At 52.1% G+C, this 27,671-nt stretch overlaps 2 protein-coding genes across 2 annotated transcripts; both read right to left on the bottom strand.

Moving 5' to 3' along the window:
- Positions 1-9,491: 9,491 nt before the first annotated feature.
- LOC136562592 (thymosin beta-15A homolog) lies at positions 9,492-11,003 on the bottom strand. The gene is made up of 3 exons (XM_066559519.1): positions 10,870-11,003; positions 10,448-10,552; positions 9,492-9,995 (listed from the first exon to the last, which is right to left on the bottom strand). Exons 2-3 carry the CDS (start codon positions 10,545-10,547, stop codon positions 9,958-9,960), a joined length of 138 nt encoding a protein of 45 aa, XP_066415616.1. The 5' UTR covers positions 10,548-10,552; positions 10,870-11,003; the 3' UTR covers positions 9,492-9,957.
- A 4,496-nt stretch (positions 11,004-15,499) lies between these two features.
- On the bottom strand, positions 15,500-27,671 carry PRPS1 (phosphoribosyl pyrophosphate synthetase 1). The gene is made up of 7 exons (XM_066559401.1): positions 27,408-27,671; positions 25,020-25,203; positions 24,574-24,672; positions 22,751-22,875; positions 20,841-21,014; positions 19,879-20,038; positions 15,500-17,578 (listed from the first exon to the last, which is right to left on the bottom strand). The coding sequence occupies exons 1-7, from the start codon at positions 27,527-27,529 to the stop codon at positions 17,486-17,488; spliced, it is 957 nt and encodes a 318-aa protein (XP_066415498.1). The 5' UTR covers positions 27,530-27,671; the 3' UTR covers positions 15,500-17,485.

The raw sequence follows: 27,671 nt of genomic DNA, 5'->3' as shown, positions 1-27,671 counted from the left end.
GTGCCTCCTCAGCCTCCTCATGGTGCTGCGGTCACTGCCATCACGGTCCCGCATGTCTCCCCTGTGCCTCCTCAGCCCCCTCACGGTGCTGCGGTCACTGCCATCACGGTCCTGCATGTCCCCCCTGTGCCTCCTCAGCCCCCTCACGGTGCCGCGGTCACTGCCATCACTGTCCCGCATGTCTCCCCTGTGCCTCCTCAGCCCCCTCATGGTGCCGCGGTCACTGCCATCACTGTCCCGCATGTCTCCCCTGTGCCTCCTCAGCCCCCTCACAGTCCCACCTGTGCCCCCTTGCTGCCTGCCCTGTCACCCCTCGAGCTCCCGTCCCCCTGTGCCCCGCAGCCCCCCACAGCACCCCCCGGCACTCCCCTCCACAGTCCCTGCACGTCCTCCATGTCCTCGCACTGCTCGCCCCTGGCACTCCGCTCACAGTCCCCTCTGTCACTCTCCTCACGGTCCCCGCATGTCCCCTGCCCCCCGCAGCCCCTTTAATGCCAGTCCCCGTCACTCCCCCATCTCCTGTCCCCTCATAGTCCCACATGTCGCACCGCAGCCCCTCAGCGCCCTTCCCTGTCACTCCCCTCACGGTCCCATCTGTGCCTCCTCACTGCCTGGCCCTGTCACTCCTCTCAGTCACCCCGTCCCCACTTTGTCACTTCAGGGACAGCTGTCCGAAAGAGCAAGACTCCCCCACCCTCATGATTGTCCACAGGACCAGGAGCAAGAATGTCTTTAAGGAGGTTTCCAGGGAAGAACAGCTAATACAAACATTGCATTGAAAATTGTGGCCAGCCTCGCCCAGACAGTGAGAGCAGAGGGAGAGGGAAACCAGATCCCCAGGTGGCTGCAGAGGGGTCTGGGGAGCAGCAGCCACTTGTGTGGTTGGCATCATCAACTCTTCTTCCTGATAGTGCCTGCTGCTTAACGAGATACACCTTTGAAACTTGGGGACACAGCTCACTGGGGCTGCAACGTGCCTTGAACACCTTCTCCAGGGGGGATGAGCAGGAAGCTCTGGTATGGACATCCAGGGCTTTTGGCCATCTGGATTCTGCATCAGCTCCAGGGCTGAGTGGGTGCCACAAAAGGGCATCAATTCTGTTCTCCCTGCAGGAAAGCATGAGATGGGAGGAGGATTTAAATTAAGCCAGGGATTATATTAATACTGGCCTCAGTGATCTGTCAGAAGAGATGGGGAACAAGGAAAGCCTAGGGGGGTGAGGAGGGGGAGGGCAGCACAAGGGCCCAAGGTCGAGGCTGTTGGCAGTAGGGGACCAGGGCAAATGTGGGGAAAATGTGGGAGCTCCAGGGGTGTGCATCTGGGGCACCGCTGTACACAGCAGCTCCAGGGCAGAAGTGCAGGATGCTGCTGGTACCAGTGACAGAGGCAGCCTGCACCATCCCCTGGGAGATCCCTCCAAACCAGTCCAGATCCCCATGCCTGCTCTGTCAGGACCATGCATTGCTGGAGTGAGCCTCTGAGCATGGCACTCTTGCCCCTGCCCAGTTCCCTTTGCCTGGCAGCCATTCAGTCCTGTTATTTGCCAGTATTTATTGAGCAGGGATCTGATTTAGCATGTAAGGGGTGAGCTCTGATTCTGAAAGAGCCACCACGGCAGATCCTGCCAAGGCAGCAGAGGCATGGTGCTCTGCTGCAGCACTGTGCCATGCTCTGCCTTCCTGCACCACCCCTGTCAGACACCTAATCCTCAGGGGAAGCTGCCTGCAGGGTTTAGGGAGGGCAGCACATCCCTGCAGCTCAGCCAAAGGTGCCACATGGCCAGTGACCCCAGCTGACCGTGCTTGTGCTCAAGGGGCCCCTGTGTACCTCCAGGGTAATCTGTGGGTGCTGGCAGCTGGTGGAGTCACTCACCTACCTGAGCAGGGATGTGCCCGGTCTGATTTGGCTCCCGGTGGCTGTGCAGTCTGGTTGTCTTGCTGAGCTGGATAACAACCAGTTTGGCATCTGTGGTGGACACCAGTTACCCACCAAGCTGCTCTAGCATCCCCTTCCTCAGCAGATAGGGCAGGGAGAAAGTAAGATGGAAAAGAACTTGTGGGTCAAGATAAAGGCAGGTTAATAAAGCTAAAGCTGCATGCAGAAGCTAAGGAAAGCAAAGGATTTATTCTCTACTTCCCATCAGCAGGTGATGTCCAGCTGCTTTCGGGGAAGTAGGGCTTAAGCACTCACAGTGGTTACCCTGAAAGGCAGTTGCATTCTTGTGTCTCTACAGCAATTATATTGGCAGCCTTCTTGGGATTTCCTCCTCTTAACAGATCTCTTGCCTCTCACATCTCATAAATGGGCTTTCTGCTTAAAGCTGGCTTCACCATCCCACTGCCTCTTGTCCTCCCCTGCTCAGGCAAGAAGAAAGAGAGTACAGCACATGCATCTGGGGCTCACTCTCCCTCTGAGCAAGGCAGGAGGGGACTGATTTCTTGGGGTGCCCCTGGCAGCCAAGCACTGGCTTATAGGCATGAGGAGGGACAGATATTTCATCAAAGTTCTGGAGCCAATAAGGTGTTTTCTTTAAAGCTGATGTTTTCATATCTGGATAATACATTGCTGCCAAGCTGCCAGAATGACACTGAGGCACTCTGAATCTTCCTCCACACAGCATGTGTGCACTGAACACCCTCTGGATTTCTGAAGACATCATCATTGTCTAGATCACTGTAGATGACCTCCAGCATTACTTAATTCTCTCAGGTGCTGGATGCCTTCACCTGTGCTGGTCCACTTTCCTGAGTAGTTCACAAGGTCTTCCCTGAATAGGTACCTTGCCCTGACACTTGAGAGAAGCTACCTGCAGAGACTGTAAATTGCTGCCACAAACCCCCAGTTGTTAATTAGTAGTTTTAAACAGCCCATGTAAGGGTGAACAGGGACCTCTTGAGCCTGCACAACAAAGCCACCCACATCAGTCCTGGGTAAGAAGAGGGAGATGTATTCCCTGATCCTCTCCACAAGGCAGCTCCCCCAGCAGAGCAAGGCCATCAGTGCCACAGCAAAGCACAGAGCCATGGTTTGTACTAACATGTTCCCAAAGCCCAGCAAAGTAAAGAGATAAGAAATGCAACCAACAAACACTGTGGCCCAACAGGAGCTGCCTACTTAGTAACTACTATGGCTAAAGCACACTTAGCACAAGTTAAGGAATGGGCTTATCTGGGCATGACCTTGTGCTGGTGGGAGCCCGCTGAGAGCAGCACTGCCCTGGCCCCATGGCCAGGAGGGGACCTCACCTGTGGGTCCTGAGCACCAGGGGATTTGTCTGGAGATGGGGACATGGCCCAGGACCCACGTGCTGGGTGAGCAGTACCAGGGGGTTGCACTGTGGCAGGGACTCTGCAGGGCACAGGGCTCCTTCAGCATGAGAGGTTTTACTGCTCTGGTCAGCTGCATCCCTGCCCAGAGAGGCTGCAGCACGTGTGGCTGCTTGGCTCTCACTGCCACCTCTGGGAGTTAGGGCGAACAACGGGAAGCTGGTGCCAAGGTGAGGAGCCCTGATCCAGCTTCGACCCCCTGCCAGCCTGTGGTCACACAAGGCTGCCAGCTCATGCCTTGATTAATTCATTACACGTCCTGTGCTGCAGCTGGGGCTTGGGCCTCTGCTTTTGTTCCAGCCCCGGTGCACGGCTCTGCAGCTGCTTCTCCAAGGAGTGTACCCAGCAGCAGCTCCAGCCCGTGGCATCTGCTCCAAAACAATTTCCAGCATAGGAACCCCCTGAGCAGTCCTGCCACCCCTAGCCTAGGAACCCCCATTTGCCCTGAGCCTACAGCTCTGAGCAAGTTGTCAGGTACCCCATCATCCATTTATCTCCCCAGGAAGGAGCTCCATAGGTGGAGCAAAGCTGGGGAAGATGCATCATTCATCCCCCTCTACCCTACACAGCTCAACCTGCCCTAAAAAAGTGACCTGTCTTGTTTTCATGAGCTGGTCTGAGGCAGCAGGGAGGGGGACATGCCTGGGCTGCAGAGCTGCCTCAGAAACAACACTGCAGGCAGGGGCTTGTCCCAGCTTCAGTGCAACCGCAGGCCTGGCACTGGCTGAGGCACACATCACTGCCCTCACCTCCCCGCCCATCCCCTGCTCTTCCCAAGAATGCCTTGGCTGGTTTTTAGGGACATGTTAGTGACAAAGGTGGCAGAGCAGGTATCGCCATGGGAGGCAGCACCAGACATAGTTCTACCCTGATGTAGGTGCACAGACAGGATGGGCCTTTGGCAAACAGCACAAGGCATCTGTTGCAACACGCATATCTGCTGCCCATGGCTCCGGAGCTGGTTCCTGGAAAATCACAGAAGGAGTCTGCCAGGCTGGGCAGGAGGGAGTTCAGCCTGTGCTGCCATGGACTCTGCTCTGGGACCCACAGGAAAGGCACAGGGCAGCAGGGGCAGAGGAGGGGGACAGGGGTATCCTGGCTGTCGCTTGGCAAGGAAAGTGCCTGGACAAAGGGATGGAGAGAAGCTGGTCCTGTTGTGGCTCTGGAGGTGCCTCTGCCCTGCCTGGAGGTGATTCTGAGGGGAGTGGCAAAGGATCATATTCCCAAGCTGACCCTCGGTTTGTACCCTGCACCCCACCTGTGTGCTGAGCTCATACCCTGCACCATGCTGTGCCCAGCCTGGCCCCAGGTTCCTTTCCCCCTGGGCAGCAGGAGATTCCCATGCAGGTTCATCCAGGCAGGTTTGGGGCTGTGGTACCACAGGATGCCACCAGCACTGTGTGCCTGTGGGGCACACAGGCTTGGGCAGAGGACACTGATCTCTGTCCTGGCCAGACAGAGTGAGGTGACATTTCCTTACCCACCGTGGAAAGGCTTTGATTCTGATTTTCCACCCCTCACATCATGAACGTGCATGAGCAATCTCAGACACCCCTGGCAAACTCCTGCCAGCTGTGCCATGACTTGGGCATTGGGTGCATCCCTGCTGCCATCACTGCCATGGCTTTGAGCCCCCACCTTATTTCCCCCTCCACTTCCTGGGATGCCATACCCCAGCTGTTGCCTGTGGAGAGGAATAAATCACGGAGAGGGGGCTATGCATTGCGAACAGGGGAACAAAATGGCTTTTCATGCCATAATCCTTTGTAATAAAACACCAGAGGCGAGAAAGATGATAAACAATGTCTCCTGTGTGAGCCAGCTGCTTCCTAAAATAAAGCGCTCCTCTGCTCCGTCAGCTGCCCGGCTGGGGCGCAAGTGCGGGCGGTGCCGCAGCCGCCGGAGCCGCGTTCCCGCAGGAGCACACGCTGCCGCAGCCCCGGCACGGCCCCTCCGGCCCGCGGGAATCTGCAGAATGCGCCGGGGGGGCCAGGAGCCAGCACCGAGCTCCGGCCGCGGTCAGGAGCCCCCGAACGGCTCGGCATCCCCGGCGCCAGCAGCGCCTGTCGCCCGGCCGAGGCACGCGGCCCGGCTGCTGCCACCTGCGCCTCGGGCCGCCCCGGCCCCGGCAAATGCGGGACAGCGTGCGGCTGGTGAACTCCCGGCTTTGTCCAGAGCCAGGGGCTGGCCGCAGCCTGGTCCTGAGCAGGAAGCTCTGCGTGCTCCCCGTTCATCACTGCTCATGCTGAGCCCTCCTTGGCAGGGGATGAGTAAGCTCCTGCTGGTAAATCTGACCTCCAGGGCATTATTTCAAGAGCAGCAATAACTTCTGCACTGCTGGGGAAGGTGTTGGGTTGTGCTGAGTGTGTGCAGCCCACAGGCCAGTTTGCCAGTACAGGTGTCCAAGGGTTTCTGGCTTGCTGTGTGGGTGCCTTTGTGGGTGCCGAGGGACAGTGGCTTTCCCTCCCCATGGCCATAGGAGCTCTTCAGCACAGAGCTCCTCCCCACCACAGGATGGGGACAGCTTGTCTGTCCATCCCTGCCGTGTCACCGAGTGCCCCATCACACACAACTCTCGCACACCATGGTAGCCTACTCTCAACTCCTTTGCCAAAGGACTATGGTCACTAGCCCACACAACACTTTCCCCACTATTGCTCCTTCTCTTCTGCCTTTCTCTTTTATAGCCATGTGCTTTCCTCTTTAACTATCCCCATGCACAGATCCTCCCCAAGCAGTCCCAGCAGAGGTTTCTCCTGGCAGCTCATACTTGCTGCCCCTTGTTCCCCTCTCAGCCTCAGCCACCATGGGGAGGTTTGAGCTCTGTGCTTGGCAATGTGTCTGTGCAGGCAGCAGAGACCTGGCAGGAAAAGGCCAACCCAAGTGACACAGAGGTGGTGACATGTTTTCCCCAGGGATGCAGGGAACAGGGAGGTGGGGGTGGGCAGGATCCACCCCTTGGGGAGCTGCAGCATTCACCTGTTTGTGCAGCCTGGCTTCACCTTATCCTGTTTGCTCTGGTGCCAAACACATACCTGCTAAAGGAGGTTTGCTTGGCCCATCTGCAGTTCAAGTTGAGGTTGGCAATTTCCTGCCATCCAGGAGCTGCCTTAGGCTTTGATCACTGACTGATCTTGGCTCTCATCACTTTCTGCTGCAGTTCTGGGAACTGCCAGACAGCAAGTGACAAAGGGAAAACCCTGGCTGCCAGAGTGCAAAAGCCTCCCTTGCCCTGGGTGAGTTGTGCCACAAACCAGTGTGGTGCTGTGGGACATGAGGAAGGTGCCACAGACTGGCAGGGAGCCATGGGGCACAGGGCAGCCCAGTACAGGGCAATGCACAGGCTGACTCAGGCACCTCCTGCCAGAGATGGGGTTGTAATCCTCCACATGTGTGTGTTGGGCAAAATCCTCTCCTGCTGGAGTCAGAGGGGATGGAGCAGTGGCAGGGACAGACACCCAGCCACAAGCCCTGATCTGAATTCACCTCATGCTGCTGGTCACCAGGTATTTGCCCAAATTCCTCCTGATGGTGACTCAGCCTTCTCCTCCCTCCTCTGCAGTGAGGCCACAGCTCACTCACATCTTATGGAGCGTGGGAGGAAACTGCCCCAAAGCAGCAGGATGGGCCCTGGATGGGAGAGGCATGGATTATATTCTCCTGGCATTGCCAAGAGGGGCTGACATGAGGAACTCACCTGGTGCCCAGCAAGGGAAGGGTCACAGAGCCCTGCCAGGAAGGCCCAGCTCCTGGGATGTCACCCTCTGTGTGTGGGTGCCTGCTGGGGCAGTCCATGCTGCTCAAGCCACCACATTTCTAGGGGACATCAGTCTGGCAGGTGTCCTGGCCTCCCACAGCATTGGCAGCTGTGGGCCCATGTGTGCCAGGGTGAAAAGGTGAAGGTCTGGGATAGGGAGGGAAAGTGCTGATGTAAAGGCTTTTCCGTAATGGTTCTCCCCTTACTGGCTCACATTTTGCTGGCAACAGGGACATTTTGGACACCAGTTAGCCAAATAGCCAAATGTCCTCTTTACCCTCTTGAGGACAGGGCATTTAGGCAATGTGTTCTGTGCACCATTCTGGCAGGGATGTGGTTGGGAAAAGTGCCTGGACTGCCCTCACTTTAGGTGAACACAGGACATTGGCCATAAGACACACAGAGGTGTGTTTGCTGGGGAGCTGCTCCCAGCTCCAGCTGATGTCCCTGGGTCCAGGCTGGGACTACCAGCCCCTGGGGTGACTTCCTTGGGGCACTGACCTGGCTGTGCCAGCATGCACAGCCCCATGTCTAAATCTGTAATGCTACATGCTGGGGTTGGCTGCAATGAAAAAGCAACCCAAACCCAGATGCATCAACACCTCTACGGCTCCCCAGGGTTCATGGGGGTGCCATGGGCTGCTTCCACAGACTCAGGGTCAATGCTGGAGCACTGCCAGCTCCTGGCACCAGCCACCTTGCCATGTGGAGCAACCCACAGCCCTGGCCCTGGCTGGCAAACCAGCTGGCTCTGTGGGACTGGGGTGCCCAGCACCCCTGGCAGGCTCTGCTGCCTGTGTGCACAGCACAGGCTGAGGGGGAAGTTATTGTAAGCACAGCAGTGCCAGGGAGGGGACACTCCTGCTGTGGCCTTGCAGACGTCCATGTGACTCAGGGAGAGATAAGTACCCTGGTGCTTTTCCATGCCTGCAGAGGGGCCCGTTGCAGCATGTCACGGGGAGAGGCACCAGGGCGGTGTCAGCAGCAGCCAAGGTGCTCTGGGCAGCCACTGAGACCTCCCTATCCCCAAAAGCAGAACTGAGGAAGGGAGATCAGCCCTGCCACTTTGTGTTTCTGTCCCAAATCTTCACTTGGTTCAACTCAGCCTCTGGCTCTCAGGGATGGGGAAAGGGTTCAGGCTGGCTTTACCTGCCTGCCTCTACTCCGTAAGAAAAACCACCCCTGAGTAGGGACACATTGTCACCCTGACAAACCACCCAGGCTGTTGGCACTGGGAAAACATTCCCATGTCCAGGATAGGGTTCTGTCCTGGGGACATCAGGGTGCTGAAGAGGCACAGTTATCCTTCCCAGTGCTCAGCCCAACAGAGCAGCAGCCCTAGCTGGGCCTCTGCATTGCTGGCCTCTGCCCTCACCCCATGGAAAACCCCACACGCTGCCCCGACAGCGCACAAACACCAATCTCTTACCTGCAGCTCTTTCAATTCTGCTTTTTAAGGGGTGGAGGCAGTGGTAGTGTTATTTGCAGTCCTTGGCAGGCAGTGTGGGTGGAGGCAGATAGATAGGCACCATGTCCAGACAGGCACAACAGCCCTGTGTTTGTCCCCAGCTGACCAGGCTCGTTAGGAACACTGACCAGAGCTGTCAGCTGGCAAGTTTTGGCTAGTCTGCCTCCACCTCCTCTGTAAGTGGGCTGGTGTGGTCAGTGACCCTGCAGGCCAGGTGGAGGTGAGGAACTCCTGGCAGTAGCCAGGAAGCCTCAGCATAAACCTGGAGGCACTGTCAGAGCTCACCCACACTGAGCTGGTGGCCAACTGCAGGACCCAGGGATCTCCACCCCTGCAAGGCAGGGCTGGAATCAGCCCAGAGAGTACCCAAGGGATTTACTGCATTCAAACCCATCCTTACAGGGCTGCAAAAATCATCTTCAGTCAGGGGTAGGGGTGGAGGTTGGCTCAAGGGGAGCAGAAGGGCAGCGCCATGCAGTGATGGGAGAACTGTGCTCCAAGAACTGGGTGGGCAGAGCTGGCCTGGCCACCACACCAGCAGGACCCAGGCCAGCCCCTCCAGCCACGCTGACAAGGGACCAGCCCAGCTCCACAAGATTTTAGGCAGGGCACACCAAGTTTTCCAAGGCAGAAGGCTCAGCCCTCACATGGGCAGCAAGACCCAGGTTAGCCTCTGCTGTTAGATGCACCAAGAAACCACCAAGGTTGTGGAGTACAGTGGCCATGATCATGCCAGCAATGCTCCCAGTTCCCCCAGGAACTGATCCCCAAGCAAGCACCAAGCTGGATTCACCCTGCAGGGAACCATCCCACACTGCCCTCTGAGCAACACTGAACAACCAGCACTGCTGCAGCACCAGGCACACCTCCCCACCCTCCACAGGGCAAGCCACACTACAAGCCAGAACCTTTGTCAGGAAAGAAGCCATGAGCCATAGGTAGATCATTACAATTTTTTATTTTATAATAAACTTCTCATTTTCCCCCCAAGGAAGACAAAAAAACTGTGAGTGAGGCTACAGAACACTGTCAGTGAAGAATATGCAAGACAGACCCAGGCTGGAGGTGAGGCCAGAAAGGTTCCCCACTCCAGCAGGCAGAAGGGGTCCATGCCCAGAAGCCTCCACAGCCCTTGCTCATCTCCCCACTGCATAAGAGCAAGATCAGTGCTGTCACAGGAGGCAGCTGAAGCAGCAGAGATGGCATCGGGTCAGGCTACTGATGGACTGAGAGGACCACGCTTTGTGTCCCCCCACCTGCCAAAGCTGCCAGCAAAGTGGGACAGTGTGTTAGGTGATACAGCTGTTTTCTATACATGTACGTGATGTAAATTTAAAAAAACCCACATGATTCATTTCAAAGCAAAATAATTGAGTAGTCGCTCTTCCTGCCAGGCAATCTCTCTCTAGGAAGACTTCACACATTCCTTCTCCTGCTCAATAGCTGCAAGAGAATAGAGGCCCATTAGTCTCTAATAGTGCCTTTTTTTTTTTTTTTTTTTTTTTTTGTGGGAGCACGAACTGGAGAAGGTTTCAAGAAGGTTTCGGAGGATTCATTCAGGCCCTGGTGGCCAGTTTTGTGGTTTGATCCCAAGTGGGGTGGTTGAACAGTCAAGTTAGAAGATGACAAGCCACACGTGTGCGTGGCTGCACGTCGGGCACCTGTCTGCGTCTGTCCGCAGCAAAGTGATGCCCTGAGGGATCAGTTTGGCACCACAGCCCTCCCCGAGTGCCCGTGCCCGCTGCCCCGGGCTGCACACACCTCTGCCCGTGGCTTTCCCCGGGCCAGAGCCCCGCCGCCCCGAACCGCCCCTGTCCCCCTCGGCGGTGAGAGCGGCCCCCGAGGGCTCTGCCCCGCCGGTCGCGCCTCCCGCCCCGCCAGCCCCCCGCACTCACTCTCCTTGGAGGGCAGCGTGTTCTTCTCCTCCGTGTTGGTTTTCTTCAGCTTCTTCTTGTCGAATTTCTCCACCTCCGACAGGTCTGGTTTGTCGCACATTTTGCCTGCGAGACCCCCGCCGCAGTCAGCCGAGGATGGGGACGGGAAGACAAAGGCGGCCCCGGCCCCCCCCGGCCCCCGCCACGGACAATAGCGCAGGGCGGGGCGCGCCGCCGCCCCGGGCACCGCGCCGCTCGCCGGGCCCGGGCAGCCGAGCGGGGCGGCCCCCGGTGCCCGCACACGGCGGGGAGCCCTCCCCGCAGCAGGCAGCCATGGCCCCCCGGGACCCGCCGCGCCCTCAGCCCCCGCCCCGAGGCGCCTCGGCGAGTCCCTGCTGGCAGCAGCGCTGCGCGGAGCCCCCCCTGCGCGGCCCGGCCCGTACCTGCGGCGCTGTAGGGCGCGGTGTGCGCTGGATGCGATGTGCGGTTCGTGCCGGTACCGAGCCCGATCCCGCTCCTTGCGCGTCCAGGTGAGTGTGGAGCGCGCACCGCGCGGGGCGGAGCCTTTTATACCCCGGCCGCCGCCCAGCCCGCGCGCCCATTGGCTGCCCGCCCGCCGGGAAGCGCGTGGCCCGCCAGGGGGCGGCCGCTCCCGCGTGGCGCGCGACGGGGGCGCGAGCGGGACCGAGCGGGACCGAGCGTGAGGGGCCCGAGGGACACGGGCAGGGAGGGGACAGCGAGGGAAGAGACACCGAGTGAGGGCTCACTGGGGACAGGGGCCACGCACCCTCACAGCACACGCGGAACAGAGGCCACGCACCCTCACAGCACACACGGAGCAGATGCCACACAGCCCTCACAGCACACACGGAACAGAGGCCACACAGCCCTCAGCACACACGGAACAGGGGCCACACAGCCCTCACAACACCCACGGAACAGAGGCCACACAGCCCTCACAGCACACACGGAGCAGGGGTCACACAGCCCTCACAGCACACACGGAACAAAGGCCACACAGCCCCCTCCACGCGTGGACACAGCTCCTGCTACCCCCACACATGGGCATGGCTCCCACTGCCCCTCCCGTGCGCACACGCACCTGGGTGCCAGGTGTGAGGGGCAGGAGGTTGGTCCCTTTGTGACAAAATGGCTCCAAAGCCGCTGTCCCAGCCTCGACACGCACCTGGCTGCCAGTGTGAGGGGCAGAAGGCTGGTCCCTATGTGACCAAATGGCTCCAAAGCCACTGTCCCAGCCCCAACCCCCCTCGGCAGAAGCAGGTGCTCCACAGCACGGGAGGCAGCTGTGGCCCCATGTGTGTGTCCAGGGATGCTCCCACTGCTGAAGCAGAACTTGAATAAAGCAAGCTTTGGGCTAAAGCCAGCACCCGTTCTCACACCTGTGAGAGATGGTTGGCCACTGTTCAGCTCATGTCTACACTGCCTCTGGCCACAGCACTTCCTGGGGAGGTCTGGTCACTAAAGAAGCAGCATGGGTGGACAAGAAGCTGACCATATTCACAGGCTCTTGCTTGGCAGCAGCAAGCCTGGGGATCAGCCCAAACTGCAAAAGGGCTGGTGTGCAAGTGGAAGAAACACCTTTGGTGGAAAAAAGCCAAGGGGCAGTGCAGGCAGCCTGATCCCAGCAGGAAGGACAGTGGCAGTCTGGGGGGCATTTGCATGCTGGCCACCAGGATAGACAGGGGGTAGAGGGCCAGGAAGGTCCTGTAGCTGCTGAAGAGAATGAGGGGAAGGGGAGGAGGCAAAAGAAAAATTATCCTGACTGCAGATGAGGCTTGCAACACCTTTCTGCAGAGGTCTTGGTGCCATGGCGAACAGAAACCTGTTACTGAGCACCAAGGGGTAGCAGCTGTGCTGCAGCAGCTCTCACCTCCACCTCCTCCTGGCCTGCCAACCTCTGGGTTTTGCTCAGGGCTTATTGGAGATTTTGCAGAGAAAATCCCCAGCAATCCGGAGGGAACACTTGCTTTGTGTTCTTTAGCAAGACGACTGCCTTCTTGGCAGGAGGGACCGGTGCTATCCAGCGACAGCAGGTCACGGCCGGAGGTGGCCCTGTGCCGCAAACCCCGAGGCACCTTCTCACTCCTGCCAGAACACGGGCTTTGAACTCAAGAAGCACCAAGAGTTGGCAAACGCTGAAAAGGCAAAGGCCAAGATCTAAGGCCAGGTTGCTCCTCCAAGAGGAGTCTGAATGAGAAGCAGCCTCCCGTTCCTGTGCCTGGAAGGGGAAGGAGAGGCTGCAGGCACAGCTCCAGGCCAGGCTGCTCCCAGAGCAGCTCTGATTTGGTGGTGCAGCCCCAGGCAGGGCTGCCTCCATGAGCATCCTTCAAACCCACCCTGCAGAGCCTGCATCACACAGCCCAGCCCCAGTGAGAAAAGGCTCATCTTTCCTGCACAGCCAGTGAGAACCAAAACATCCATTCAGTTTCAAAATGAACGCAGGAAAAGCTTTTTGCCTTCGTGCAAATAGTCAGACAAGTGTTTTACCATGTGTTTGCTCTCTGGCTGTGCTCACCTTCCCCCTTTGCTTGCCTGTTCTCCACATGCTTCTCCTTCGTGGATGCTGCAGTCTGACGTAGCTTTTGTCCCTGGCAGGCAGCGAGTGCAAAAGAACCTGAACCCCACCCTGCCTGTGCACAGCACCAGCTGCACCCAAAAACCTGCTCACCAGCCCCCCAGCAGATCAGCTGCACCCAGCTGGCAAGGCACAGCCCCTGGGCAATGTGTTGCAGCTCCTGATGCTGTAGCACTTTGGAACCCCCGGGTCTTTGTCTGGGCACAAAGCCACCACCATGGCCACGCAGGCAGGGGAAGGGGAGCTCCCCCTTCCTCAAGCCACACAGGCACCACCACACTCGTAGAAACCACGGCCAGAGCAGCTTTAAAGCCAAGCCTGTGCACTGCCAGCAGGGGAGAGGTGGGGCTGCTGCTGGGGAGCTGCTAAAACCCATCTTGCACAAAGAACAAGAAAGGAGCTTATATCCCAGCAAGAGCTTTTCCCCGACAAATTAGCAAAGCCTCCCATAACAGCACAACCAGCTTCTTTCTTACGTCTTTTGGCATTTCTGCTTTCAATAATTTATACCAAAAGAACTGAGACATCAACAGATAGGGAGAAAGCAGAAACAGCCCTGATCTGAAATAGCACAGACTGACTGCCAGCCATTTTAGATGGGTTTTAAATCTCGCACAGAACAAGGCTGCCAGGCTGATACAGCCTCCCCGGGAACCATTTCCAGGAATGCCTTATTCTCCTCTACAGGAAGGAGGCAGGTTTTCTCTGATCAGAGGTTTTTCTCAGCCTCCTGACCCATCTGCCTGCAGGGCAGCACCGTGACAGCTGCCAGGCTGAGCCACTCCACAGGGTGACAGCACTTTCTCCCATTTTCACCCCAGCCTCCTGCCACAACCCTTCACATCCATCAGGGCAGGAGCAGCACACTGGGGAAGGCAGCAGCATACTGGGGCTGTTGTGTCTTACAGGAGGGCTCATTGCTCCTGTGGATATTGCTGCAGTTCACAAAAGGGCTTGCTAACACCATTTTGCCCTTGCCCAACAGCAGCAAGACAAGGTGCTGTTTTCTTTAGATCACGGAAACACTGACTCCAGGAGACCTCCTTACATCGGTAAGGCAGGAGGGAGGTGCCAGCAAATTACTTTGAGGTTTGTCTCATTGTGCTTTTAACGGTGGACACATCCTGCTACCTGCAAGGCACACCTGGCAAGCTCAGCTCCCCCACTGTGCATTAGTTTCAGGTACCCAGGCAGGTGGGTGAGGCTGATACAGGACTAGTGATTGATGTGTTCCTTGTTCTGGTGAATTAACAGCAGGCAGGCATGAGGTGGCCACCACCACCAATACCAGCATCCTCACAGCTGCAGCCACACTCTGGCTGTGCCTGTGGCAGAGGGAGCTGCTGGAGCCCTACCCTGGCTCCTCCCAACCTCCAATTGCAGGAGCACAGCAAATGACTCAGTTGAGATTTTCTCCTGGGAAATGACTTGTGTTGTACAGTAGTAACTCAGACAGCTGTGAGGAAAGCCTAAGACACCCCACAGCTCACCTTTAGACTTTGGTGAAGTCTCCATCCTTTCTGATCTGAAGGCTTCAGAGCAGTGTAACTTTACACAGGTAGGAGAACTCTCCCAAGGAGGTATCTCCCGTCCTTTGTAAGAGCTACAATGTCATACAGCACATTAAGTCTGTGCCCTCTCCCAGCTCAAACCCCTGGTTTTATTATAGTAACTAAGAAAACATTATATACTCACTAATAGCAATGGTCCCCTGTATAGAAATGGCTGTAAAGCTCTGTTCTGTTTTTTTATCAAAGGAAGGTGAAATCTGCTACACAATCCTGACATGACCCACAGCACCCACCCTGCTATTTGGGGGAAAAACCAATTTTTTTCACTTATTCACTGGCCAGTACTGCAAGACATTTTAACAGATGGACAAAAATTGTGATCCTCAGCAAAGGTTTGCCTGGGGCCATGGTTCAGTCTAGGCCTGGAGGTCTATTTGTAATGCCAAGGCCTTTCTCCAGACCTGCCACCTCATCCTTCTGACTTCATACTTTCCCATCTGCAACACACAATGAGAAAGGGTCAGGGTTTAGTCAGAACGAGTGCTCCTCAGGACATAATCCTACTGTCTCTGATCATCAGCTTTGTGCGAGACACTTACAAATTCTTCATTTGTACTTGTTAAAATATTCAGGCTTCTCCTACCTGAACATTATGTGTACGAATCTGCTCAGATACATAATTGAACAGTACTAGAGAAGCTGCACTACCACCTCTAACAATTAAGTCCAGGACATCAAACACTGACAAAAGGAATTACTCAGTGCTTGGTCTTATGCTTTTCCTTCCATGCAATATGAGCAGAGCCAAGCTGAACCTCACAGATGTCCACATGCACAAGGGTTAAACCAGATGACCTTCCAAGGTCCCTTCTAAATAAAAGTACTTCATGATCTACCCTTGAAATGACCCAATTCAGAAGATTCATGTCACTTAAGATTTTTGGAAGTATTTACAAGCAGAGGCCGTGGTTTTTAAATAAAAGTTTAATTCCTTCATCAGGTCTTAACTTTAAACACAAATGCTGCTGAAAATCCTCCCAGCACTGCTCTGATGTCCTGGCCTTTGGCTCTCAGAGCAGCAGCAGGATGGCAGCAGGGGCTCCCATACAGGTGGGATCACAGACTCTCAGGAGAGCTCAGTGCAGGATGCAAAGCAAAGAAGCAAGAGATGCACAGTTTCCAGACAAACACCAATTCTTATACAAAAAGAAAAGCTCTACACTAATAGAAGTGTTAATGTTGCCACAGGACAGGAGTTTAGGAAGGGAGAGAAGTCTTCAGTAAAAGGCACAACTAAAGAAGTACTTCCCTAGATTTTAACCACATCTTTCAGTTAGTTCCACTTATACCCCAGCCCCCAGCCTCTCAAAGCCATGCTGGTTACTGTAGAAAGTATTTTCAAGTTCCTTCTTTTCCCTTTTTCCCTTCCTCCAGCTCAAAAACAAATAAAAAAGGAGTGCTTATTAAAAAAAAAAACAAACAAAAAACCAAAACAAAAGAAAACCAGAATAAAACAGTTTGGTCTATAAACCTTAAGAGTTCAAGAGAGACTTAGCAGTTTACCTTACGATTGTCTGGTACATTTTCAAAGTATTCAAGTTTCAGATGATACTTATTACATCCAAGAGCCTCAGCCAGCTCTAGTTTTGGTATTTTTCTTTCAGGCACTTTGTGGCCTGTCAGGTTGGTGTTAAATCTATGGTTCTCCCAGTATTATGTATCACCAGCCTCTTCAACCCATTGCCATGAACACTCCTGGGAAGCATCAGACCTACTCCAAGGGCTTCTTCAGGTTCTGTTGTCCTGCAACCTGCAGTGCTCCTTGGCTTAAGGTATTTTGCAAGAAGCAAGGCTTTCAAGGAAAGGCAGACAGTGAGCAGGACAATGTCTCAGTAACTTCCAGGATAGCAGGACTGTAACAGGCATTGAGTGAGAGGCTGAGCCAGCTGGACACAAAGCTGTTGTGTTTCAGGTCACCCCAGCATCTGAGCAGGCACTTGCTAGATGCAACAACCTTGCTGCTGTTGGACAGAGGCTCTGTTACTACTGTACTGGTAAAAAAAGTGTTGGGGGTTGCACAGCAGGTCAAGGTGCAGCTGCAGCACATGACAGCAGAGCTCTAGTTAGCTAGCAAGGCTAACAGGAAGCTGAGAAATTGAGAAGCTGGTTTTAGCCTGCACTAGAAACCAAAGCACATAACCACCACAAGTTCTCTATGTCAGAGCTTTTGGAAAAGAACACTTGTCCAGGATGCACCTTCCCCACTAAGCTAGTACAGCACTGCACAGACTCTGCTCTCACCCTCACTTTGCTGTGTAGTGCACTAAAGGGCATTTAATTTCATTAACAATTAAGAAGAATTCAAGTTTGCAAGCTACACTGATCTCCTTTTATGGGAGGAAGCTGTAGCAGAACCACTCCCATGGTGTCTCCCAGGGCTTCACAAGGGTCAAGCTTGGCCAAGACACAAGCCTTCCCCACCACTCTCCAAGGGCTCTGTCAGGTACAGAGTGGTAAGACAGCCAGCAGTCTCTTGGGCTCTTGCTGTAGATCCAGATCAACATGTCCTAGGGAGCTCTACTTCCCAAACAATTTAGGATGCACATGCCAGATCATCTAACCCTGCCCACAGACAAACCCTCTCCCTCCCCCCCTCAAAATAATTGTGGCAATTAGCCATGTGTCAGTCCTGCTCTCCACAGACCTGCAGAATTGAGTCAGTGCTACTGACCAGCTCCATGCACGGGGGTGCTGGTGGAGTTGGCTGTTATAAACATGAGCTTTCCCCTCCAGCCTCCCAGTGTTGGGAACAGAGCCAGTAAGCCTGACTTAAGCAGGAGATGTGGAGAACTGCACTGGAACAAGCAGAGTCTTCTACTGAACTTTACAACAAGCTGAACAACTTTTGGTTTTAAAAAAAAAAGCCATACAAGCAGCAGCTGACATCTGTTGTTATAAAGGGACGTGGCTGAATAGGTAGGAAACAGATTCCCCATTATGAGTCCTCCTGATGGCCTCTGCAAGGATCATGGAGATGTCAATCACCTGGAAGGGAAGAAAGATGCATCAGTGCCATTGAGAAAAGGCATCAAGCCTGAAAGAACTGCTGGGAAGTCAGGGACAACCTAAAGAATAAACTCATCACCCACATTTTAACATGCCAGATGCAGAGAAATTACTTCTACACAGGATTAGGATTTAATTACATCTAAGCCTGAAGATATCCCACAAATAGCACTACAAATATTCTACTTGGTCTGTCAGTTACATTCTACTGTTGCCTTGCTTTGCTCAGACTCCCTAGGTTCAATCTGTTTACCACAGGACTCACTTATTCACTTTGTGGAGAGAAGCTAGGGCAGTCTAAATCAAGATGAAATCACTTCCCTTGAGCCAAGAGGTTTTACCACTGCTGCCAGCAGTCTGAGAGATGAAGCTGCTGTGCTGCAGCTCAGCTCCTGGGTGCTGTGCTGGCTCCATCTGGTGGGGTCAGAAAGGTAGCAGGAGGGAAAGCTGAGTCTCAGCCAAATCCCAGCTCTGAATCCCCACAGCTAAAGCATTTCAATATATGTAGTCTAGTAAAAATCACTATATTCATGGTGCATTAAGGAAACCAAGTGAAAATTGTATTTAATATTTTTCATCTTCGAGATAGTTTGTTTCTGAAGGGAAGAAAAAATGAACAAGCTGCAGAGTAAAGCCTGAGACTTGTGACAAATCCTTTAGCTCTGTGCTCCTCAACATCAGTCACCAGTGTGTAAATGTGAGGTATTAAAGGAGAGCCTGGAATACTGCTCCACTGCATCTTGGCAACAGCTACTTACACAGAGGCTGCCAGTTTAACATTTTGCCTACACCAGCTGCTGTGTGGAGCCTGAAAACAAGGTGAAGCACCAGAAAATGTTTTAGAGGCTGCAGGAGTATCATTCAGAAGTTAGTGCTGAAAGAATTGCAACCCAACAGCAGCTTGCAATCAGCTTATAACATATTTCCAAAAGCAGCTTAAAAATGACTGGAGCTTCAACCAGTTCAGCTGCCCTCTCACCAGCAGCCCAGCAGTGGGGAAACCTCTACACCCACACCACAGCACTGGCTGAGTGTGAGTAGTGCCAGAACTTCTGCAAATGCTTGTGTCCCAGATGTTGGTGCTGTGAAGCCAAGGCCCATCTGGAATTAAATGTGGCAAAGGGCATCAGGGACAAGAAGAATGTTTTCCTTTTGTTATTGATGTATTTGGAAAAACCTCAGAATAATGTGTGTCAGTTCCTAAAGGGAAGGGGTACCCTGGTGACGGAGGATGCACAGAGAGCAGTTAGTGAGCACCTTCTTTGCATCAGTCTGCACTGACAAGCAGGAGACCTGGGTATGCTGGAAGGAAGACTCTTCCTTAGGGAGGAGTGGGTTAGAGGACACTGGGGCAGACTTGATATCCACAAGTCCATGGGCCCTGATGGGATACATTCATGAGTACTGAGAGATCTGGGAGACATCACAGCCAGGCACTCATGATCAGCTCTGAAAGGTCCTGCAGATCAGCAGAGGTGCCTGAGGACTGGAAGAAAGCAAATATAACCCAGAACTACTGGCCAGTCAGCCTCACATCAATCCCTGGGCAGGTGACAGAGCACTTCATTCTGGAGGCCATCTCTGTGCACATGGCTGACAAGAACATGATCAGGAATAGTTAGCATGGATTCACCAAGGCAAATCATGCTTCACCAACCTGATCACCTATGAGGAAGCAACTACCTGGATGGGTGAGGGGAGAACAGTGGATATTGTCAACTTCAGCAAGGCTGCTGACACTGTCTGTCATGAAATCCTCACAGGCAAAACCCAAGAAGTGTATACGGGATGGGTGGATTGAGAACTGGCTGAACAGCAGATTCTGGGGCTCATTATCAGCTTTTAGTTTTCACATGGATGGCAAAGGCTGAGCATAAAGTGACAGATACACAACAAAGCTGTCAGCACCAACATCAGAAGCTCCTGTCTACCTCTGTTTCAGCACTGCACATCAGAACATCACTCCTCCAAAGGGCACACATCCAACTACTTGCCTACATTGTGGCCCCATTAAATCAGACACCTGATCTAGGTAAAACAAGCCCTGTAAAAAAAAGATCCTTTATGAACGGTTTGAAATGAGCTGCAACAGAAGCTGCTTTATATCAGTGTAACATGTCTGTTACCCCACAGCAACAGGGCCAAGAGAACTAGGCAACACTGAAGGCAGTACCAACAGAACCACTGTCAGCACTACACAGTATTGTGGGATTTTCACCCCCAACAGGTGACCAGACAAGGCTACCACCCTCCAGGAGTGACAGAAAATAGATGCTCACCTGGATTTTAGGGCACTGCTTCATCTTGTCCTCCTGGGGTATTGTGTTTGTGACTACAACTGCCTCAAAACAGGCATTGTTAATGCGGGAGATTGCTGGCCCAGAAAAGATCCCATGAGTTAAGATGGCATAAACTTTGGTGGCTCCAGCTGACACAAGCCTGCAAGGGGGAGTAAAGGACAAGGATGAGTAATTCTCAGCAAGTATTAAGCTGACATAAGAGCAGGGCACATGGTAAGCATGACTGGAGACAGCACCATGTGCCTAGGGAACAGGTTACTTTTGATTCCCCTACTCTACTGACTTGGGAAAAAAAAACAAAACAGTTTTACAAGTACCATGAAATCCACTACAGGCAAAGCACACACTGGAAAAAAACTCTTTGTTCTTAGCTCTGGAATAGCTGGAACAGATCATACAAATGACCTTCTGTAATTTTTGCTTACACAAGGTAGCAGATATTTAATACTGTGCTAATACTTTAATACTTTATTTAATACAATATGAAATACTGTGCTAATTTTTAATACTGTATTTTACAGTTAATATGTTGCTGCTTCTAGAGTAAAAGGCATGAATGATATCAAAGTCTGAAGAGCTTATTTCTAATACAAAACCAGCTGATGGACCAGACAACACTTAGTTCTACCTGGCCTGGTCAGTGATGGTCCATTTTCAATGCAGGGAAAAAAAAAGACATTATGGTCTTCTACTATTCCCACTGCAAGAACTTTTACTGGGTCTTTTTCCTTATTTTATATGACACCAATAATAAAGAAACTGCATGAGCCGACTGCAAGAACTTTTACTGGGTTTTTTTCCTTAATTTGTATGACACGAATAATCAAGAAACTGCACGAGCCTTGTGAAACTTGTCATACAAATAATCTGCTTAACCCATTACACGGTGCTCCTCAAGAGCAGGTTCCTGGGTTAGGAGGGCAGCAGCCAGCCCCACTCACTTGTCTGCAGCGTGGCAGATGGTGCCACACGTGTCTGCCATGTCATCCACCAGGATGGCCACTCTGTCCTTGACGTCCCCCACCAGCACCATGCGATCGACCTCGTTGGCCTTCTTGCGCTCCTTGTGGATGAGGGCAAAGTCCACGTTCAAGCGATCTGCAATGGAGGTCACTCTGAGGAGAGAACAGTTCCCAAACAACACTTAACTCACACAGCAGCTTCGGGCAAAGCTCTCTCAATATCAAACACACTGCACTAAGAGGAGCTGTCACCACATCTGCTACTGCTCCCAAGCAATTAATAGAAGGCACTCTGCCACCTTCTTTTCCCTTTGAGCAGCTAAACTGCAACCTCTGATCTAATCTCTCTCAGTGACTGCAAACAGATCTCATCTTTCATCATGACCACTGTAAACTAATTTGCATTTAAGCTGAAAACAAATCTTAATCAGCAAGGTCAGCAAACTTGAAGCAATCCAAACACTTGGAAAGTTGTCATCATTGTAACACTACACAGGAAAGGCTTAAGTTGTGCTATGACAGGGCTTTACTGTCACTCCTGTAAGCACTCAATCATCATGCACACAAGCACTGGCACAGATTGTGGCAGGATTACACATCCAGGAGATTCAAATACACCACCTAACATTTATTCCCATTAAAGTGACTGCAGAACAACCTTACTAGAGGGATCTTAACTTTATATATTGATACTGACAAATAGTAAAGAGGTTAAAAGCATTAAGAGTGGAAGGAGTAAAACACACATGCTCCCAAGAAACTCTTCACTTGAGGTAAGTAGACTCTTAGCCCCATCTTAGATCGGACTTAACATCCTGGTGGTCCTACACAAGACTGTTAAACTAAACTGAAGTATTTGGCTTTGCATATCTCCATAAAATACTGCACCAGCCAAGATCGACACATTTCATTATAAGAGGCTTTTGAGCAGATTTTTTCAAGAGTCAGATTATATCTGGCTGGTTTGGCACTTCATATACTGTGTTATGCAACAAGCTACAGAAATAGCTGAATGTACAGGAGGTCTTGCCCAATCCATGGACCACAGCAGAGCTACAGAAGACATACAGTGACCTCCACTGTGTCTCTCGGCTGCCTGTAACATCTCACTTCAAACATTCTGAGGCATGTGAATCACATCAGCACCCACCAACATTTTGGTGTGACAGCCCTGGATTAAAGAATACATCTGTGTCCCTCTACTGTTCACATGTAGCCCTCAGACAGAAGCATCAAGGAACAGCCTATTTCTCCTAAAAAGCCTCTGAGAACATTCTGGGCTGCCCACAAACTGGCATGTTTGTCTGCAGGAGATGGGAGATTGTAAGGCTATCAAAATAGAAATGTGCTATAGCATATGCTGCTGCTTTTTGGAAAGGAACCATCTATCTTCCTCGTTCTCAGGGAAGATGAAGAGAGGCAGCAGGCCTAAATCACAGCTAGATATTCAAATCCAGGGTAATAAAGTAAGAAAATACCTCAAGAGACTAAGTTTAATTCTGCAAAGAAAGCAGCCTGGATAAAAATGTATCATTAATCATCAGCATTAAGCTTGCCTTGGCATAGGGGTGTAAGCTACACTATTTCCTCCTTCAGTTGGCATAAACACCCTTGTACAAATTGGTTTACTCCAAGGGAGGTAGCTGTTGTGCAATTCCTACCTATGCAGCTGTGATTCTAGAAGCTATTAAATGCTCCATGTAGCCCAAGAAACCTTCTAAACATTCCCTAGGAAGAGTTATCTGACCACTGTTCACCAGCTGTCCCAGACTGCCTGAGAGAAGGCAGACTGAAAGAAGGAACATGTTTTAAAAATAGAGTCTCAAGGATTCTTAGGAATTGAAGTAGACACAGAAGCAGCATCTCAAGCTACCTGTCTGACAGCTCACCTCTTGGCTCCACCAGCATCTGGTGAAACAATGGTGCAGTTCTTCCACTCTGGAATATTCTCTTTGATCCATTTCAGTACAGCAGGCTCAGCATATAAATTATCAACAGGGATGTCAAAAAAACCCTGCAAGGAAGACAAAACAGATGTAGCTGAAAGGCCCATTCCAGAAACAGTTGTAGGAAGCTTTCTATATCATCAGGCATGCAATCATCACCTTTCCACAGCCTTCAGCTTTCCTTTTTACTTCCCTTGATGTAAGGGCAGTAGTCTTTGGGATACACAGAATAGTAATGTAAGAAGTCTTCAGAGCCAGAAATAGCTCAGCAGCATAAATAACACTTTATATTTAACACCTCCACAAAATGAAACTAGTTCTGTCCTGGGGGCTGCAGAAAGCCTGCAGCAAATGCACTCATTTCCAGAGCAGCTGGCTGCCTGTTTACAGTCAGTCTTTAAAGCTCATTACCCAAACTGTTCACATCTACAAAACAGGCTTGAGGAACATCTGTTTTTAAAGTAATGCAGCTGGTTCCATAACTTTACAGTGACCCTGCAGACTTCTCCAAATCTCATAGGTCACAAAATACCAGAATTTAACCCTGGAGTAAACAGGCAGGAGAGTGAGGGGCAGCTGCTCCTGAGGAATGCCTCAAGGTACAGGGTAACAGACCCTTCTCACTATCATTCCTTCTGTGCTCAGCAACACAGCAGCTACAGGAACCAGGCTGAAACCAGCCAGATGCTGGAAGCACATGTACACAAATTATCCCATTAAATCCCATCACTGCTGCTGGTGCAAGGTCAGCCCTTTCAGTCACACCAATTCCAAGCCCTGTAGGAAGAGGGACCCCCTTGGGCTCAGTTATTTCATGCTCTGAGAGCCTTCTCAGCTGTGCCCCTACAGATTTTTTTTCATCTGAGACAGTATTTCTGGGAAAATCATACTGAAGTGTGAATGACTGCACTTCCAAGTGTTAAAACAACAGCCAGCCCACTTACTTCAGCAGGCAGTAGCTACCTTACCCTATGCAGCAATACAACAGACATCCTTCCCTCTGCCACACCCCTCTCAGTGGCACTGAGTTGGTTTCTTGGTCTTGAGCACTTGCTCAAGAGAGAGAAAAACAAAATCAACCTGAGCTTGCAGCCTCTCCTCTCCCTGGAAAATACTCCTGCCAGCTTTCTTACACAGCCCAAATCAAGACTTTAGTTGCTCTGTGAGATATTTTGTTCATAAGCCAACAAAGCCTATGAATGATTTGCAATTCACTACCAGCTTGGGAGAGAACCAAGGCCAGCTTGTGTGGGAGGGTGGCACTGACTGGATACAAATGGTATTGCCCATCTTTGCCAGACATGGAAACAAATGGGATTGCCCATCTTTGCCAGAGGCAGGCTATCAGATCACTGTCCTGGTCAACCAAACCCACAAATGCAGCTGTGCCAGGACACCTGAGGGCAGAACTAACTGCTCACCTCTCCAAGACAACACACTAAGTATCAGAAATACTGCTCAGAATTTAAAGACACTCTCTCCATCTCCCATTCCTCCAAGGTCTAGTAAAGAACAAACAGTGTCAGTGTGTGGCAACAAAGCTGTAGTGATCATTTACTAGCTCATTTACACTAGACTCAGTCTGATGAAGAACAACTGTACTTTCATTTACAGGTTAACCTGTTACCCACTTCGCCATCCAGTCCCAAATTCCCAAGTCTTGATCACTGCAGTATCTCCAAAAAGCAGATGACTGGAAAGCTTGCAAAGCAGCCAAGAGGCTCAGACTGGAACTGGTTAAGTCCCTTCCTGATTTTTGCTCCTACCTGAATCTGAGATGCATGCAGGTCCATGGTGATGATGTGATCTGCACCTGCCACAGACAGCATGTTTGCAACCAACTTGGCAGAGATTGGAGCTCGACTCTGGTACAGGAGAAAAAAAAAAAGACAGTATAAGACAAGTTCAACTCCTTCATCAAGATGTCAGCCTTCTGCTTCCAGGCAGTGATTCACAAGCAGTTACTAAAAGGAGCACTCATTAACATTGCATCTTCTCATCAGCTAGCGATTAGACTTTAGTATATTTTCAAGAAGAACTAGATCTTTATGAAAAGATCATTTTGCAGTCTAATGTCTCAAAGTTTAACAAACTGAACAGAGGTTGGATATTCAGAGGAGGTGACAAAATTTCATTTAAATCCTCTCCAGCAGTCAGGACATTCAAGCTGTGCCTTTAACTTCCTTGCAGAAACCTTTACCACATCCCTTACCTTGTCCTTTTTGTCCTGCCGGGCGTAAGGGAAGCAGGGGATGACAGCTGTGACTCTGCTGGCTGAGGCAATCTTGCAGGCATTTATCATGATGAGGAGCTCCATCAGATTGTCATTGATTTCCCCACAGCCACTTTGCACAATGTAGACATCCTCCCCACGAACACTCTCACCTATTTCCACGCTGGAAACATCAGAAGAAAGTTGGAGCCAAACACAAATTAAAGCACAGCCATTACCTGTGCCTGCAGAGTAACCAAGGCCCTGCATCCCCAAGGTTCTGTGGGTGACAGTGCCATATAATCAAGGCTGTTGAACAGGAACACTGCTGTTTATTTGCTCAGTGGCTATTTTACAGCTCTCTCTCATCAGATTTAATGGTCTAGCCAGTAAGGCTAAAAGCACTCAGCCTGTACTCTTGATCTCAACACAAGCTGAGTATGTAAACACCCCAGAGCAGGCCTTGTTCCCCTGGAATCACAAGCACAGCCACCTCTAAAAGCAGCAGTGCACAAAGGAGCAAGGACCGTGGCCAGCCACCAGCCAGAGTGGGGTCAAACTGCTACCAAAGCAACACTGCAGCCAATTATCAGATTGAGACTCATAACAGCCATTCTGGGGCTCCAGCAGAGGAGCACTCCAGCCTTTCACTCTGGAAAGGCTTCTGGGGTTAATTTTCTCCTGGATGCAGTGCACACTAATCCCTGCTGATGAAGGGCCTGAACACAAGCCAAAGGTCCTGTTTGCCAGCAGCAAAATGCCAGCTCCAGTGCATGTATGGAGACACCTGCACCAGAAAGAGTGGGAAAGAAACCACTTCAGCTATAGAGCCCCTCAGGGTAGAGCTCTAATTCTAATATTTTCTTCCCTGACCTTTCTGATCTCTTCTTCAAACTTTTTTTGATGACTGTTATCTATTTATATCTTACTGCTCAATATCCATCAGCGAGCTGCTGTCATCTTTACTGCCCCCTGACTTACAGGATGCATCCATCTCCCATGGAGAGCTTCTGTCAATGAGAACTCTGCTGGGGAACTGTCTGATTATCAGCAGTTAGCATCAAAGTGTCATCTTCAATATTAGGGTGATTTAAGATATCTATGGTACAAAAAAGTCTATTAATTATTCTGTTGAAACAGTCTTACTCTTTTGGGAAAGCACCTGCTGTCAGTTTATTGGGTAAATAAGATGTATTTCAAGTCTTCAAGTCACATTACCTGCTGACATGGGAACCTGCTGGCCAGCCAGCTAGATGGGTAAGAGCAATTAATAAAGAACAATGAGAACAGTGCAAGGGCTGTAAATCAAACAGAACTTTTTAAAACTCCTCTACAACTCTCTGTACTACCTCTGAGGTTTCACAATCGATATCCATGGCAAGAGAAACATAATACTGTACGTCACATGTACATCCTGAATTTTTTTTGGGGAAAAAAAATCTGTTTCCAGAAGGAGTGGGTTGGAACAATCAAGTTCTTTATATTATACTCTTTGGTGTATACATAGTGTATTTTCTAAAGCAAGCTTAAGGAGCTCTGATCAAGTTAAAACCTCCTTTTTAGCTTTACGTAGGATGGCAGCAAGATTTTTAAAGCATAGCTACATAAAACAAGGGGAACATGAGGTTTCAAAGCTGGAGGGAAGCAGACTGCGTGACTGCAAATGCACCGTGGGATGCACGGAGGTGTGAGCCTCCTATCTCTCCTTAAGAATTCTAGCGATACTTTCTAAGACTCTGAAGCTCCTCAGCGAAGTTTAAAGGCACCAGCTACATGCTAAACACAAAATTATCAAGCCTCAAGTCATCAGAGTTTAGATTTAAGCATGAAAAAGCCTGATCAGTGTAGGTGTAACTCCGAGTTGCGCCGTCCCATCAGGTCGCGGCTTCGGGGTGGAGAGGACAAGGTCCGGGTGGCGAATTGCACCGCTCCAACAGTGGCCACAGCGGCCAGGTCATACAAACGCTGCAAGCTCAGGAGCCCCGCGCGGCCTCGGGTGCTGATGGAGCCCCAAAAGGGGCGCTGGAAGCCCCAAAGGCGGCGGGGGGGAGCCCGCGTGGGGCCCGCGCCGTGAGGCAGGGGCCGCTGGAGGCACGGCCCGGGCCGCACGGCTCCCGGGGCGCACCGCGGCCCGGCCTCGTCCCGCACCGAGACCCGGCTGTGCCCGGGGAGACGTGCACGATGCACCCGAGGGCTGCGGGGCAGCAGGGGCCCGGCGGGAGCGCTCTGGGGAGGTCTCCGAGCTCAGTTCTGCAGCCGGGCCCCACCGCACGGCCCTCAAACTACAACCCCCATCATTCTCCACGCGCCGGCCGCGCGGTACCCAGCGCCGCAGCGCCGCGAGGCCTGCCGGGAGCTGTAGTGCGGCCACGCCCCGCCCCGCCTCACCATGTCTCCTGGTTGCTGAACTTCTTGGTGACCACCTTGCCCAGCTCTAGGCCCAGGCGGTCGGCGATCTTCTGGGACAAGTCCTGGTGCGAGCTACCGCTGAAGATCTTGATGTTGGGCATGGCGGCGGCTGCGGCACCGGCGCCCTTTTTCTCCCCCTCCTCGTCGCTCCGCCACGCAGCGCCCGCGGCTGCCGCGCGGGGACCCGCCCGCCTCCTGCGAGGACGCGGCACAGTGGGTACAGGTCACACCAGTCGCCTCTAC

This window comes from Molothrus aeneus, chromosome 14 (assembly GCF_037042795.1).
Source record: "Molothrus aeneus isolate 106 chromosome 14, BPBGC_Maene_1.0, whole genome shotgun sequence".
NCBI lineage: Eukaryota > Metazoa > Chordata > Aves > Passeriformes > Icteridae > Molothrus > Molothrus aeneus.
This window is presented reverse-complemented; position numbering and strand designations above follow the sequence as displayed.

What these genes read in the sequence shown, in the direction of transcription:
- PRPS1 (XM_066559401.1), bottom strand. Translation starts at nt 27,529, where the DNA reads ATGCCCAACATCAAGATCTTCAGCGGTAGCTCGCACCAGGACTTGTCC. An exon ending in TGCATGCATCTCAGATTCAG is followed by an intron (nt 22,876 to 24,573) that starts GTAGGAGCAAAA and finishes TCTTCCTTGCAG; the next exon opens with GGTTTTTTTGACATCCCTGT. An exon ending in ATCTGCCACGCTGCAGACAA is followed by an intron (nt 20,039 to 20,840) that starts GTGAGTGGGGCT and finishes TCCCCCTTGCAG; the next exon opens with GCTTGTGTCAGCTGGAGCCA.
- LOC136562592 (XM_066559519.1), bottom strand. Translation starts at nt 10,547, where the DNA reads ATGTGCGACAAACCAGACCTGTCGGAGGTGGAGAAATTCGACAAGAAG. An exon ending in CACGCTGCCCTCCAAGGAGA is followed by an intron (nt 9,996 to 10,447) that starts GTGAGTGCGGGG and finishes ATTCTCTTGCAG; the next exon opens with CTATTGAGCAGGAGAAGGAA.